This window comes from Anolis carolinensis, chromosome 5 (assembly GCF_035594765.1).
Source record: "Anolis carolinensis isolate JA03-04 chromosome 5, rAnoCar3.1.pri, whole genome shotgun sequence".
Classification (NCBI taxonomy): domain Eukaryota; kingdom Metazoa; phylum Chordata; class Lepidosauria; order Squamata; family Dactyloidae; genus Anolis; species Anolis carolinensis.
The window spans coordinates 199,444,302-199,460,180 of record NC_085845.1 but is presented as its reverse complement, the minus strand read 5'-3'; the positions used below and the strand labels follow the sequence as shown (position 1 = coordinate 199,460,180).

The 15,879-nt window shown below is 39.6% G+C and overlaps 1 protein-coding gene across 3 annotated transcripts in view; it reads left to right on the top strand.

Annotated features, from left to right (window-relative positions):
* Window positions 1–15,879, top strand: part of chchd3 (coiled-coil-helix-coiled-coil-helix domain containing 3) — a 239,272-nt gene that overhangs the window by 133,221 nt on the left and 90,172 nt on the right. The window contains exons 5-6 of one of the 3 annotated variants that reach the window (XM_008110279.3): window positions 10,266–10,280; window positions 13,108–13,191. The exons of 1 other annotated variant lie outside the window; for it this stretch is intronic. In XM_008110279.3, the coding sequence (XP_008108486.1) occupies window positions 10,266–10,280; window positions 13,108–13,191 (99 nt within the window). The remainder of the gene's footprint in view (window positions 1–10,265; window positions 10,281–13,107; window positions 13,192–15,879) is intronic. One more of the 3 variants, XM_003220728.4, reaches the window with a different exon arrangement.

Here is a 15,879-nt window from a genome sequence, read left to right as displayed (position 1 = left end):
CTCTGGTGTTGTGGATAATTTCCCTCCTATTTTCTGAACTTGTGGAAAATGCAATGAAATCAACATAGCAGGTATCCCCATTGTGATGCTAAGGTCAAGGAGAATGCCTCCAAGCGATTGCTCTTTGCAGTATTAGATTGCATTAAATAATTTCACTGGTCGATTCTCAGCACCCTCTAATATCTATTTTAAAATTTAAAATCTATTTAATATTTATAAATCATCAGATATCTCTCCCTCCCCCCAAGTTACAGTTCTAATAGGGGTGAAATTGCCAAAGCAAAAACTTGATATTTTTTCTAAATGCATAGCTATCTCTTAAGAAGGACAGAAACAGGTCTAAGATGAAAAGCGCATAGTAATTCATCAGTTGTAGAATAACAAAATCTGCTTCATACTGGATCAGACTTTTGGTACACATAAGAATGAGCAGACTTCATATTTACAGATTAAATTTTTGTGTTTGCTTTTTTATTATAGTCTTGGGAACCATCTTGTGCAAAAGAATTAAAGAACATTTGAAAGTATGAGCTCTGGACTATGACTCTGGAGAGGGGATTCAAATTCTACACTTGCTGCTCATTTCTAAACATTTTAAAGAGCACATTAGAATCCACTGGGTGGTCCATTAAGAATAATAAAAACAACAAAAATGCACAACATTGGTCGAACAAAGCCAAACAGTTGCCATTTTAGATAATAATAACAACAACAATAACAAGAACAACAAGAACTTTATTTCTAGACTGCCTTCTCTCCCCAGAGGGTCTCAGATTTGATTCCAAAGTTATTCAAAGGAGAGGGTAGGGTTAGTTGTGCTTTGGAAATCATGAACCTGTACAACAACCCCTGCATATTAAAAGTTACTTGTTTATGTTTTAGCAGTTCCTCTGGCACCCATAAAACATGGTGTGTTTTCCCCTTTCTTTATGGATTAGCTGTAATAGGAAGTAGTGTTGATTTCTGGGCAACAACAACAACAACATTTTTTACTTGCCCCTCATGGCTCGAAGCGGGTTACAGGACGATTAAAACACATAAGAAGCACAGCAAAAACACTACTAAAACACATATTAAAACGTACCTCTATAAAAGTTACACACCAAAATGTATCTCTATAAAATACACATTAAAATACATAACATGGAGAATAAACAACAGACACACATTTAAAATTCATGTTTAAAGACTGTCTGGGTAGGCCTGCCAGAAGAGATTGGTCTTTACATGGCTTCAAAATTACAACAGCTCATTTAGCTGTCAGAGTTCTTCTGGTAAGTTGTTCCATAGTTATGGGCCGGCCAATGAAAAGGTTCTCTGGTTGGTGGTTGGCAGTCGGGTTTTGGCTGGTTGGAGCAGACGCCCTCCAGAATACCCAAGTGTGCAGGACGGATTGTATGGGAGAAGGCGATCCTTTAGGTAACCTGGATCCAAACCACATAGGGTTTTAAGGGACAAAACCAACACCTTGTACTTTTCCCAGTAATGGCAGCCAGTGGAGTGACTTTAGGATAGGTGTGATATGCTCACTCTTAGATGTTCCTGTAACCAATCTGGCTACTGTATTTTGAACCAGCTGGAGTTTCCAAACTTGGTACAAGGGTAACCCAATGTAAAGCGCATTGCAGAAGTCCAACCTTGAGGTTACCAGTGGATGCACTACCATCTTCAGGTCCTCCAAATCTAGGAAGGGGTGCAGCTGACATATCAGCTGAAGCTGATATTAAGCACTCCTGGCCGTCACATCTCCCTGGGCTGACATTTGGAGAAACGGATCCAGGAGAATCCCAAGCTACAAAACAGTCTTTCAGGGGGAGTGTAACCTCATCTAGAACTGGTTGACACACCTCCATCCCCAGATGAGAATCCTCGATGGCAAGCACCTCTGTTTTGTCTGGATTCAGTTCCAATTTGTTTTTCCTCATCCATCCCATTACCTGCTCCAGGCATTCTTTCAAAGGAGACATGATAACCTTAGCTGAAGCTGTTTTGGAAGGCATCGATAAATAAATACATTTGGGTGTCATCAGCATACTGATAACACCCGCCCCATGCCTATGGATGATCTCTCCCAGTGGTTTCATGTAAATATTAAAAGAGTATTGGGGATAGAATAGCACCTTGTGGGATACCACATAACAGCTGCTTTTTTGAAGAGCAGCTATCCCCAAGCACCACCATCTGGAAGTTGCCTGCAGCACAGTACCTCTGATTCCCAGCCCCTCCAGGTGTTCCATAAGGATACCATGGTTGATGCTATCAACGGCCGCTAAGAGGTCTAGAAGCACCAACAGGGACACAAACCCCATGTCTGTATTGATCCACTAAGGCAACCATGGCAGTCTCAACTCCGTATCCCGTTCTGAAGCCGGTTTGAAATGAAAGTGTGCGTCATCCAAGACCATCTGGAGTTGGAGGTCAACTACCTTCTCAATCACCTTGCCAAAAAAAGGAAGATTGGACACTGGACTGTAATTATTAAGGTCTAGGGGATCCAGGGAGGACTTTTCAGCAGTGCTCTAACTACTGCTTCTTTTAAACAGGATGGAAAGTTTCCCTCCCTGATAGATGCACTAATAATTTGTTGTATTTGAGATCAAATTGCATCTCCTCTCTGGACGACCAGCCAAGATGAACAATAAGGCAGGTTGTCTTCCTTGTTTGCCCCTTACTTGTCCACATCAAAAAGCCTATGAGAAGATCTTTGCAGACAGACTAGGTGGGTTCAAATTTGGTTGTTTCTGCACAGTAAACCATGGTTGAGTCCATTTCCCCAACTCCACTCCCACCTGTTTTTTCTCCCAACTTTGTGCTTCTAAAATGAGAGTGTCATGTAAGATCCTTCATGGCACTTACTGATCTTGTTTGAAACAGTCCTAACAGCAGTACTTATTTACTTACTTACTTACTTACCTAACAGCAGACTTCCTCCTGGAACTTTGTATTCCTCATGCTAGGCGTGTCCTGTGCTTTAACAGCTGCTGTCTTTACCCTTCTCTTTAACGTTAACCTTCCCTTTGAAGCACAATACAGCGCCTCAAGGCCTGTAGATTCTTCTTATGACCGTTTGCTTTATTCAGTGCAAAAAGCCCTTGTTTCTTTACTTAGCATTTCATCAAGTAATCTTGTTGAGTAAGTCTTGATGGACAAATATTTGCTTTCTTTACAAACATGAGGCACATCAATTGTCGGCTGTTTGAATAAAGTCCCCCCCCCCCCATTTTTTATTTGAACCATGGCACCATTTTTCTCCCCTTTGGGAAACATAATGGAAGTGGCCTAGGAAGCACCAAATGAATTATCAGTTCTTCCAGGTTGTAAAAATATGGTAAAGATAGTGATCGATTTTTGTCAAATGGCTGCTTATTAATTAGGCTTTAAAAACTATTTTCTGGGAGTTTGTTAAATGCTTAATAAATTATGATGTATCTGTCCTTTTACATTTTAAATGTTTCACCACACTTGGGACCAAAATCGGCCTGATGTTTAAAGGCTACATGAAATACGTACACTTTCCCCTCTATCATTTTATGCTTCATCAGTTCTCTAGGGTTTGAAATCAGTTTATTCCAGTGACACAATAGGTGCGTTTTTAAGATGGAGGAGCGAAGGCTCTCAACATTGATAGGCAAGTTGTATTAATTTTGACTACTTAATAATAATAATAACAACAACAACAATTTTATTTTTGTATTCTGCCTCCATCTCCCAGAGGGGACTCGGAGCAATCAACATCATAACATCATAAAATAGTCCATTTAAAACACATACATCATTACATAAAACAGGATAATCAAACAGCAGTTTAAAACAACATAAAATTATAAAAGCATAAAAACAATCTTGAAGGTATATTTTGAGTTGCTCTGAGTCCCTCAATGAGGAAGCTAGGGTGGAGTTTAAAACAAAGTAAATAAGTATATTTTTATAAAACAACAGAAGTATGTATGTGTTCAAGTCAATTGTCCACTTATGGTGAAAGACAGATGGCATTTGTTGGAAAGACAGTTTTACTATTCATTCCAGGGCTCAGAATTCTATCATTCTCAATATTGATCTTTTGTGTTAGGCTCCATTCGTCACACATCTGGGTTTTGTTAATGATCTAAGTAGCTCCTGCAAGAATGAAGTCCATCCAGCACTGGACTAGGTAATACCAAATTGCCTTGTATCAATAAGACCATTTTTTTTCTGCCCCAAAGCTTGCTTAGGTTCTTTCCCAGCACTCCTGTCTGTGATCCTTTCAAGCAGAAATGTGAGGATTGAACCCCATACCACTTCAGTGTACACAGTATGTGCTCTGCTGTGGAGACAAGCTTATAACTGGGTACTTCCTGGTTCATAGCACCGTCTCTTGGCCACAGTGCTGTACTAGGTCTGTCAGGGACATGAAGAAATTAATCTCTACACAGCAAAAGAGATTCTGTGACAACCAAGAAGTAATGCTTTTCTGTAGTGCGAGAGCAATTGCAAGAATTGCCAAGTGCATAAATTATTCACGCTGCAGTTTCCACAAGTAGCCAGTGACATTTGTATTTTGCAAATAATGCAAAGCAAACCATATATATGTGTGTGTGTGTGCGTGTTTCATATATAACACAGAAGCCGTCGTAGCATTTATATAGGAAGGCGCATAAACATGCCACGGGCAGGGAGCCCGCTGCTGATATAAACCCCTGGCAAGGTAATATATTTATGGGGCTGCAGAACATGATCTCGGTGAATATCAATTAGCCATAACAAAATAATTAACAGGAGCAATGTATTCAATTAGCTGAATGTTGCACTTTATTTGTAAATGAGAAATTGTACAAGGTTCATTGCTTCTTTTTCAAAGTAGTTCTCATAAAAACACAGGGCTTAGAAATGCCTGGGGGGGGGGGGTCATATCTGAAACAGATGCCCCTAACGAAGCTGAGGGTAAATCAGGCATTGTAATCAGAACCTTGAAGGTCAGTTCTGGGGCCACATACAGTTCAGTGTTGACCTTACTAGTAGATATGTATTGTGAGGATGCTGTGTGGCACCCCCCCCCCCCCCCACCCACAGCATCAGGTTTAGAGTCCTATTCTGAATGGCAGCCATCAAGCTGCATAGATCAGAGTTTTGTCCTTGATTCTCTCTGGGCAGTAATAGGTGAGTGGCAATCAAATCATCTCAAAGAAAGAATATATCAAGCTGTTAGCAAGAAGTAGTCTTGGCATATCATGATAAAAGACTTTTGAAAAGGTCTGGCAAAGATGAGAACTTCAAAAGAAATGTATCAAATGGCAATCCAGGTACATCTTAGCGACTAAGAATCATGGAATAACCATAGAATCATAGAATCATAGAGTTGGAAGAGACCACATGGGCCATCTAGTCCCACCCCCTGCCATGCAGGAAAAGTACAATCAAAGTACCCCTGACAGATGGCCATTCAACCTGTTTAAAAACTTCCAAGGAAGGAGTTTACATCTTAGGTCGCTCATCATTCTAATCTTAGGTTCAATGTCATGATATTGAAAAGAAGATAAATGAAAATAATGTCTGAAAACAATGTTAACCAAGAGATTTCAGTACAGATCTGACTCTGACAGGGGTCCCAAGGCATCTGTGTTAGGTGGGCTTGAGCTCACTTCCCCAAATATGATTGTCTAACCTGTGGCCCCATTCCTTAAAATAGCTCTATGTCATTAGGAGTGTTACAAACCAAGTTTATTTGGGTTGCCTACAGAGTAGGAGTCTATTGAAATCCCCTCAACTGCCATCCATCCCAACTACCATTGTCCTGGCCTCAGAGAGAGAAGAAGAAGCAGGTACATACAGTTCCACCATGTCTAGGCTCAGTAACAGTTGAGGTGCCCTCCATCCATCCCAACTGCCACTGCCCTGGCTTCAGAGGTAAAAAAGAAAAGGCAAGCACAGACCCATCATTCTTAGGCCCAGGGTCAGTTGAAAAGCCATCCATCCATCCTAACCATCACTACTCTGGCCTCATAGGGAGAGAAGAAGAGACAGGCACAGCTCTGTCATGCTTGGACCCAGAAGAAAGGCCCTCTGTTCAACTGGACTTCTACTGTCCTGGCTTTGGAAGGAGAGAAGAAGAGACCGTATCACCTGGATGTGATCTCCTTCCCCGCGGCCATCCCCCTTTCCCTTTGTGTTACATCTTAATTAGACTGAAAGCCTGAGAGCAGGAGCTGTTTGGATGTTCTTTCCCTTGTAAAGTGCCATGTACAGCGATCTCTTCATTTCTTCCCCAGCTTAGACTCTCATTTGAGTCAGAGAATAATTCCCCACTTACTCCTCTGTCTTCTAGTCCATCCCCTCTCTATTCTCCAACTTGATATCTCCAACTCAGTTGTCTCTCCTACTCCTTTCTCTGGTATTAGTTATGGTAGCAATGGGATAAAACACACTGCTGAGAGGCTTTTTCTGTCCTGCTGTGCTGCAAGGCAGAGTGTTAGATGCTAGAAAGTATTTTGTAAATAAAAATTGTGCCACAATGTTCAAAAGGAAACTGAAGTAACTATCTGGTGGGCCCCCATTCTCCCCATCACCACTTCATATCAGTTTGTGATCTTCTAGGTACTCCAACCCATGTGCTGCACCTGAACCACATCATGGGTCGAGTGAACCTCAGTTCAAGGAGCTTTTCCGTATATTCTTGTGCTTAAATGATACGTACAAAATTGCGGGTTTACAATTGGTGCTTGTTCTCATTCCTTTTTTCTATTAGAAGTACTAATTAAATGTGCACATAAAATATTGTAAATTTTACTCATGGAAAAGTTATCTGTCACCAAAGGAAATGTACGTTTTCTGCATCATGGTGTGTGTAATGCTTACACTCCTTTTGTTTCTCTAGTTCTGAAGCATTAGACAAGCTCTATTCAGGGAGCCTGAAGTCTCTTGTAGAGACTCTCTCCTAAAGCATCTCATTATTTCCCTTTAGCCATTGTACCAGAATATGCATCACAAATTCATTATCATTATTTAGCAGCATCTCCTGGCTGCTATTGTATAGTTACATCTCATTCGATAATGGTGTGTGTTTGTCTGTGCACAAACAAACATGCACACACACTCATAGAATTGCAAGGGCCAAAGCTGGTATGGTCCAATTCTTCCTTTTGAATGAGGATTCCACATTCTATGAAAACCATTACTGTCACACTCCATAATCTAAGCATCCTGGATCTATGTTATGCTGTATAATATAGTCCAAGAACTCCAAATGCCTTGATCGTCTTCAGTGCTCAGTGAGATGATCTAGCATCTCTATTTGGATGTGTGATAGTCCAGTGTGGAGCAGCCTGTGTGTCTGATGGGAAGAAAGAGTGTGATTTAAGAATTGGTTCATACTGATTTGTTCATTAGTTGAACCCCAAAGCATTGAGGGATAACTTGCATTTGTAAATTGGCCAACTTGGATGATGATGACAATGACGACGTAATAATGATGATGATGGTGATGGACTGAGAGAACAAATGCTTTTTAGTGGGCTCAATTCACAGAAGTATAGAGCAACTAATCAAGTGAAGATGGAACCCCCATCATGGGGAAACCAACGATGTGTCTTACATTTAAAGACATAACACTGTGATCTCTGTGTATATGTGTCTGCTTCCCGGAATTGTGCAGTCCTTTAATTTTCTCTCCTTTGCTTGTTCCGCAGCAGTGAGTCTGTTAATTTCCTGCTTTTGTTTTCCTTTGGTAAGGTCCAGGCAATTGCTTTTAATTGATCTGTTGAAGTCAGCCAGGAGAATTTGTTTGTGATTAAGTCCCTCGCAGCCTCCCCTAGTCACTTGCTATGCATTTCTGAACTTCTTTCTTTCCCTGTGCATTTAAAAATACTCCTCAATGGTAAATGTTTGATTTCAAAGTGCTTTGAGACATTTTTTTTCTGTCAATTTCCACTCTGTTGACTAACTGAACTCTTGCTTGGGGAAAGACCGGAGCTCTACATTGATAGAAACATATGAGATCTGAAATTTTATATGCTTTTAATATAGGGATTATATGCATTTAATAGGGATCATTTTGATCTTCTCATGGCTGTTCTACTCCTTTTGGGCTGGTACCAGAAATTTTGAGTGGGAGTGGAGAATACAGTACCTTTTAAAGTTATTCTTTGTGTTAGAGTTGTTAAAAGTTGCACTTCTTCTGTATTCTTTTGTCTACTCCAGAACTCTTTATGTTAAAATCAAGTGAAGTAAGAAATGTATTTTGACTCTACTACATAGGCATGCACAAGAACACTAAGGCAGTGGTTCTCCAGATAGTCTTCACATTAGCTTCCAGGAGACCAAACAAGCATGACCCCCTGATTGAGGGTTTGAAGTACAAAACATCTGGAGGTCCAGAGTTTGAGAATGAATGCACTAAGATACTATGTTGTACACAGCTTAATGTATATATCTTACAATTTGAGACATATACAGTGAGGTTTATTATGCCCAGATGTACACAGTATGTACCTAACACATGTATGTATTATAGCAGTGGTTCTCAACCTGTGGGTCCCCAGATGTTTTGGCCTTCAACTCCCAGAGAGCCTAACAGCTGGTAAACTGGCTGGGGTTTCTGGCAGTTGTAGGCCAAAACACCTGGGGACCCACAGGTTGAGAACCACTGTATTAGATAATTATTACCTTTCACATCTTGAATCAAAACAGTAGACATCACCTTTCTTTCCCAGTCACTGTAGAATATTAAGGACCATGTGAAAGTTACAGACTCTGGACTTTGGTTGAAGAAGAGGAGAATATAAATACATACAACCCTTAAGAGCTCTGCTGAGTTAAGAGAACAGAAATGCCTACCTAGTTCACTATTTTGTTCCTATTTGCAGCTAGACACACGTCATTTGGAGACCTACAGGTAGAATCATAGAATTGGAAGAGACCAAAGGACCACCCAGACCAACCCCCTTGAGCAGCAGAAAACATACTGGCTCCATATTGCATATGGGGTCCTTTCAAATATTTAAACATGGCTGTCCTGTCACTTTTTAATTTTTTCTTCTCCAGGCTAAATATACTTGACCACCTGCCTACTTACTTACTTACTTAGGCGATCCCTCGTAGTTCGAGGATGATGGTCTTCCATTTGTGGGGTCTTGGGGGTGGGTTCTTAGGTGGATGAAGAGACCTATTCTTGATCTGCATGTTCTACCACCTAAGCTGCTCATAAGGCATGGTTTCCAGACCTTTCACCTCCTCTGGACACATTTCAGATTGTCTTGTCAAAGGCTTTCACAGCTGGAATCACTGGGGTGTTGTGTGGTTTCCGGGCTGTGTTTCTGATGGCGTGTGTTCTAGCAGCATTTTCTCATGACTTTTTGCCTGCATCTGTGCCTGACATCTTCAGATGATCTGATGGTGGTAAAGCAAGTGGAGCATATACCTGTGGAATGTCCAAGAAACTAATGTCTATTAACCAAGTATGAAGGATGCAATTAGCAAACCTGATTTGCAAATGTTTGAGTGGGATTTTAGTTTGTCAATATCCTGGGAATGCAAGACGATTGTGGACTGTTCTGTGGATCAGGTCTTCACTGGTATATACTACCTTTAACATTGGAAGTTCCCATGATTGGTGGAGTTTTACAAAGGAGCTTATTTTTGGCATACTTTACTCTAAAGATGATTTTTTTTGCCTCCTGGTTCATGTTTCATTGCCATCTTGTAGATGTGTTTCTCCCCAACAGCCTTTTGTTATCTCTTGCTGTTTTGAATTATTTGAGTGAATTATTGTATGTTTGTGACCTGTTTTTGCTAAGACCTGTTTGTGACCTGTTTAGGCACTCTGAATAGGAAATTGTAGGTTAGGAATATTGTTATAAATAAGATTTTGATGGATTTATCTAAAGGAACATGTCTGTAAATTTATGGAGGTTCTTGAGGTGATCTTAAAGATAATTGAAGATAGAAACAAATTGACAGAATTAATGGCAAAACATGCCCTGTTTTGGACTGAATTTGAAATACTTCCCTGTTATCTAATTTTCATTTTGCTACACCTTTGTTGGTTTACTAATTGCATCATCAGCCCCAGATAGCAAGATTAATTACTCTGACCTTTTGTACATTCAAAAATTCTAGAACATTGTCTATTGATTTTTGTATAGAAGCCACAGCCTTTGCCTTGTTACTCACTCTGCTAGAAAAATAAATCAAACTGTAAGATTTTGTGTGTGCCCTGCACATTATATGGTTCTGTTTACATGCTTTTTCTTTCACACATTTATGGCTCTGTTTTTGAATTTTCATGCTTTCAGGAGTTGGAAATTAAGGTAAGCCAAATAGTTAAAAGTTGCAATGAAGTGAGTGAATTATGCATAATGTGACACAAAAGCTGTGAGTAGTCATAATGGTTTGCCCCAAAGCTGGGGGTTTGTTTGTCGTTGTGTTGAGATAGTAGTAGCAAAGCAAGAAAAATTGTTCTATTAATGTCCTTTCGATAGTGTGAAGATTTTCAGATGTTGCAACTCCACAAACAAATAAGCAAGATTTTATAGCCTTCTCACAAGTATTAAAGCTAAAATCCTTGAGTACAGTACCTCTAAACAAAATATGGAGAGCTTATAGCTAAGCATAGAAGTGTACAATTTATAGATTTGATTCCTTGGTTCTCTAGAACAAGGTGAGGCAAACCGTTGATGTTTCTCCATAGGTGAGTAGTTCCTTATTAGATACGACACAAAGCAGCGGAGAGATTTTTATAGTGAAAAAGAAATGAAGGAAAAAGTAGAATGTTGCAGGTTCAATTATGTGAAATGTGTAGGAATGTTAATGTCTTGAAGCTGAGAAGTCCTTCATATGAGTTCAGAAATGGTTTCTTTTGCCACAGATGGAAGGTACATGTGGATTGAGAAGGTCTTGTTACTTTTCTTAGAAAATATCTTTCCCTTAAAGAGGGTTCTTCCATAATTTGAGAATACTATAAAGTCTGAACTTTGGAAGAACTCCTCAGCTGCTGTCTATGCAAGTCAAGTAGAAGGTCAGGATTCTTGTGAGTTACTTGACCACTCGTTGGCAATGTGACTCAGTAGAATAGTAGTGAGAATGGTACATTTTATTCTTCCTTAGCTTCCTGTATGGTGTTGCCAGAACTATAGGCTAGTGTCAGAGTTCACTATGGAAGCTAATTAAATGAAATTGGGGCCCGGTGTATATCAGCAGCTTGTTTTATAGAAGCCACCAATGATATTGTTGATGGCAAATTGATTATTGCTAGTTCGCAACATGTTGGAATGTCATAAATCAAAACAATTCAAATCAGAAAGGGAAACAGTGAAATGTAAACCATTGGTTTAAAATATAACAATTCTCAGAGAATTCTCTGATTAATATTAAAATTATTTGAACTTACTCATGTTACCTGCTCATTTAATCTCTGGAAAAGATCAAAGCTATCTTCTAGAGTTAAAGGAAGCTTTTCTGTGTAAATAAGAAGGGGGATTTGATAATTTCTCATTTTTGCATACTACCAAACCTACATGGGAAATAGAGAAGATAAAACCTTCCAGTGGTAGACTCTTTCTTTGTCATACAAACCTTTCAAACTGTTTTAGCTGCAGTCCTTAAGAAAAAAAACCCTTGTATTGTATTATTTTTATTATTTGAATAGCACAATTAACAGGCACATGGATGGGTATAAAATGAATTAGTGTAAAGAATGTGAATAAATATATTTCATTAATCACAGTTCCACCATTGTTTAAGTAAGTATATGAAACAAGAGCACTGAAGTTTGGCAAGTGAAAGGCATTGATTCCTCCACACACAACCACACACACACCAGTTTTGAATGAAATTTTAATGACGATTTACAGGTGAAAAGCTGTGTCTCTTCTTTCTGATCCCCTGATACCTATTTTACTTTCAAGGATGATTCTTTGCAGGCTTCATTTCTCTCTTGTAGCCTGTTCTGGACAGAGAAGGAATAAAATTGCTTCTTTGATCAGCAGTGGGAGAATCTTTTTTCAGGCAAAATGTTATTCAAAGATGAAAGTCTAATGCTTTAGCTGAGGATGTGTGGGACTGTCTCCCTGACACTTACACCACAATGCTGAAGCTTCCCAGAACTAATTTGATAATGGTTGGCAGTTTTCTTGGAGGTAATGTGTATATTTAGAAGGAGAAAATTTTAGGGACATGCACATTCTTTGTATACTTGCAAAGATTTCTTGCTGTCATTCTAAGCAGACTTATGGTTCAATCTTAAGCAGTTCTATAGCTTCTTACTTCAGTGACTGCTGAGAAATAATTGCAGCTCCGTGGTGGGTATAAGTACATCCAACTTTGGATTTTCAGCATCCTTGTTGATGCTATGTTGAGGTTTGGATGAGGATGCTGTTTACTCTTGTATCACTATGGCAGCTTGGAAACAGGATGAACTGGCTTGATCTCAACTGCACAACAGCACTAGACATGGAGATGACAGCATGCAGTAGGCTGGCAATGTTTTCAGTAGGTCCAAAAAACTGCTTACTTTCCTAGCCTGAGCAATGTGGATCTGCAGAGACACTTCTGTATTGCACATCCAAAGTAATAGAATCATAGAGTTAGAAGAGACCACAAGAACCATCCAGTTCAACTCCCTCGTACCATGGGTTTTTAATAATCTTTCTTGAAGGTGTGTAGAATTAAGATATTAGATATTTCAGAAATCTGATATGAAGTGTTTATTGGATTACATACTCACCCAAACTTCTTTGTTGTTTTTCTAAATGTTTATTCCAGACATTTTCTTCCATTGTGTTAACCTCATTGGTGGCCTGGACATCCATCATTTTCAGTCTCTTGCTGAGGAATTCCTTCCTATGCTATTTGTTTAGCTCTGTCTTGTGACACTTCCCAGATCCATTTTGGATGAACTGGGTCACAGCTGTTAAGCAAACAGGAAAACACAATGGGTCAACGCTTAACTTTCTGAATGTACCAATCATGATCTTATTAATATACTGTCTTGGCAAAAACATACTGGCTGCAGGCTCCTCCAATTTCTACATAAGAGTCAATAGGCATAGTTTGTACCAGACTTTTGCATTGCTCGAGTTTTGCTTTTTCTTGATCCGGTCTTCTCTTTTTGTGTGCTTTCTGTGATGCTTTTTTTAGGCCAAGCAGCTGGAAGAGAAAGACAGAGAGTTGAAGAAGCATGATGCTTACTACAAAGAGCAGCTGGCTCGACTGGAAGAGAGGGTGAGAACGTTTATTCTCTTTTAATGAAGGGGTTTGCTGTTAATTCCTGTTAGGCACTTAGTTTTTGGCTGAGGTTCCTCTTCAACGTGCAGAGCTGATAGGAAATGTTTTCTGGCCTCTGCCCCTGGATGGGAAGCCAAGGGCTACTGCGTGGTTGCGGTCTCCTTTTCCAAGAAGGAATATTGCAGCAAGGGAGAAACCAGCCTGGCCCTGTTGATGGACCAGAAAAGGAGCAGCTGCAGACAATTTGTTTCCATCCATCTTTGCCAGAAAGAACACTGCTCTGTCAGCCAGTTGTCCTGGGAATATAAAAATGTTGGAAAGCATACTCTGATTCTTATCTGTCTGGTGGGGGCTTAAAAGTCTGCTTATTTGGGTGAACATGGGGTGGAGAGAAGTTATTTGTATGTGCCTCTGAGTCCACATCTTTCTTGTGTGTGGCATTGCAGTATTTTGTAAGGCAACTTGAGGAACTTTTATTTGAAAGAAGAGACTATCAGTTAGGCTTACAGCTGAATATTAAGAAAACTAAAATAATGACTCCACAAGGATTACATAATTTAAGTATTCATTATGATGATATCAAAATAGTTAAAGGTTTTCTATACATAGGTTTAATAATAAATCATAATGGAGACTGTGGTCAAGAAATCAGAAGACGACTACAATTTGGTGGACAACTGTAAAGGAACTAGAAAATTCTCCAGTAAAAAAAGATGTATCATTAAATAACAACATCGGAGTATGCCACAATATTTTGATTTACCATGTAGGAATGTGAATAGTGTACAGTCAGAAAACCTGATTGGAAAATAATCAACTCATTTGAAGTGTAGTCTGGAGGAGAGTTCTCTGAATACCATGGACCAGCAAAAAGGCAAATAAAGGAAACCAAAACCAAGTCAAGCCTTGAACTCTCCCCAGAAGCCAAAATGACTATACTGAAGCTTTCATGCTTTGGATGTATCATGAAGTGATAAAGATGAAGTTAAAGATAGTAGAAAAAGAGGAAGACTGACTCTGAACTTGGAAGACCTAAACTAGGCTTTTAATGACAGGGTCTCTTGGAGACCTTTCAGTTACAGGATTACCATGAAATGATCCTGACTGAATAGCACGTACCAGCATCATCCAAGTAAGTAGCGAAAACCAAATGTGCAGAGTAGGTGGAGGAGAGAGTTGCAAATAGAAAAACTAGTGTACTATCACAATTTTCATATTTTTCATGTTTGTTATTGAAATACAACATTTGACATCCTAGGTCACTGGGATTGTTCACTGCCTTTAGTCCTTATGAAGTAAATAAGTAAATAAATAAATAAATAGGGTCAGGGGTCAACATTTCAGTTTTATCTCCCTCTAGGACCCTCTTGGAATGCCATGTATTTCTCTCCAGAAAAACAAATCCAGAAGTGACCTAAAGTTCTGAGGGAAATGGTTTTTTAAATGTTAGAAAGTATACTAGGGCCACGTTTATGTGTATGAGCCTTCAAGTGGTATGTCAACTTACGGCAAGCCCATGAGGACCATGCAACCTATTTAAAAGATGGATTCCTTCTCAGAAATTCTTTAGTAGTCTTTTGTCTTCTTAATATTCAGCCAGAGCCCCACAGCTGTGATCCGGCCATGGCCTGGCTGTTCAGATTTGACGCATGGGCAGTTCGGCCCTGAGAATACTCAAAATGTCTTAAAGAGTGTGTCTGATGAGACTTGTAGATTTTGATTTCTTAGCATTTTGTTAAACTTTGGCCTTTTTGCTTCAAAGAACTCAAGGTGTCTGTCACTGGGGAGCTATTGCTTTTCCTTTTTTTGCTTGCTATCAGCGGTAATCACGAACATCAGTGTACGGCATTTCATTAAAACCAGCTAAAATTCATCAGACAGGCTAACAGTTCTTGGGTTTCATAGAATTCCTCTGTAGGCTTGATAGCAGGAATTCTCAGAAAAAGAAAAAAGGGAAACAACAATCACCCTGGAGAACTGAGAGAGAGAAATGAAATGTGTTGCTGAGAGAAGGCAGGGTAGAATCTTAATATCCCTGTGATACTTCATAGGAATTTTAACAAAGGTTTACAGTGATCATAGTAGATCATTTGCAGTGCAGAAGGCAATTGCTTGTATTAAGGGAGATTGGAGCAAAAGGAACAATAGTTTTGTCCCCTGAAGAATAAAATCCAACAGCCTATTCAGGTGGAAGATATGAACCTTTCCTTATAGAGAGTGAAATTATTGCTCCCTCTAATTGTAGATTGCTTACTGGGACTGACATTGGCTCTCCATGGTCTTGTGCCGAAATCTCTAGACTTGCTGATGAAGATCCTCTTACTCTAGGAATACCTCAGATTCCCTTTGAGACTTTTCTCACGGCAAGCATACATTGTGCTACATAGCTATGGCCTCTCCTCTTGCACTAATTGAAATTGCACCAGGGATTTCACAATGTGGTCTTGACTGCTCCTCAACATGGAGGTTCCACCCTTAATAAAATCAATAAATTCTCAGCAGATCCTCCATAGACTATAACGTGGCCAATATTTGAAGAAAATGAAGACAGAATATGTGACATGGCCATAAATCAGTGCCTTGTGGACAAAGTACATTTTCAGGATCACTGAGGAACAGCTGGGTGTTTGAGTGAGGCTTAAGCTCAGATGTCTTTCAAAGTGTAAAACAAGCCCTGAACATATA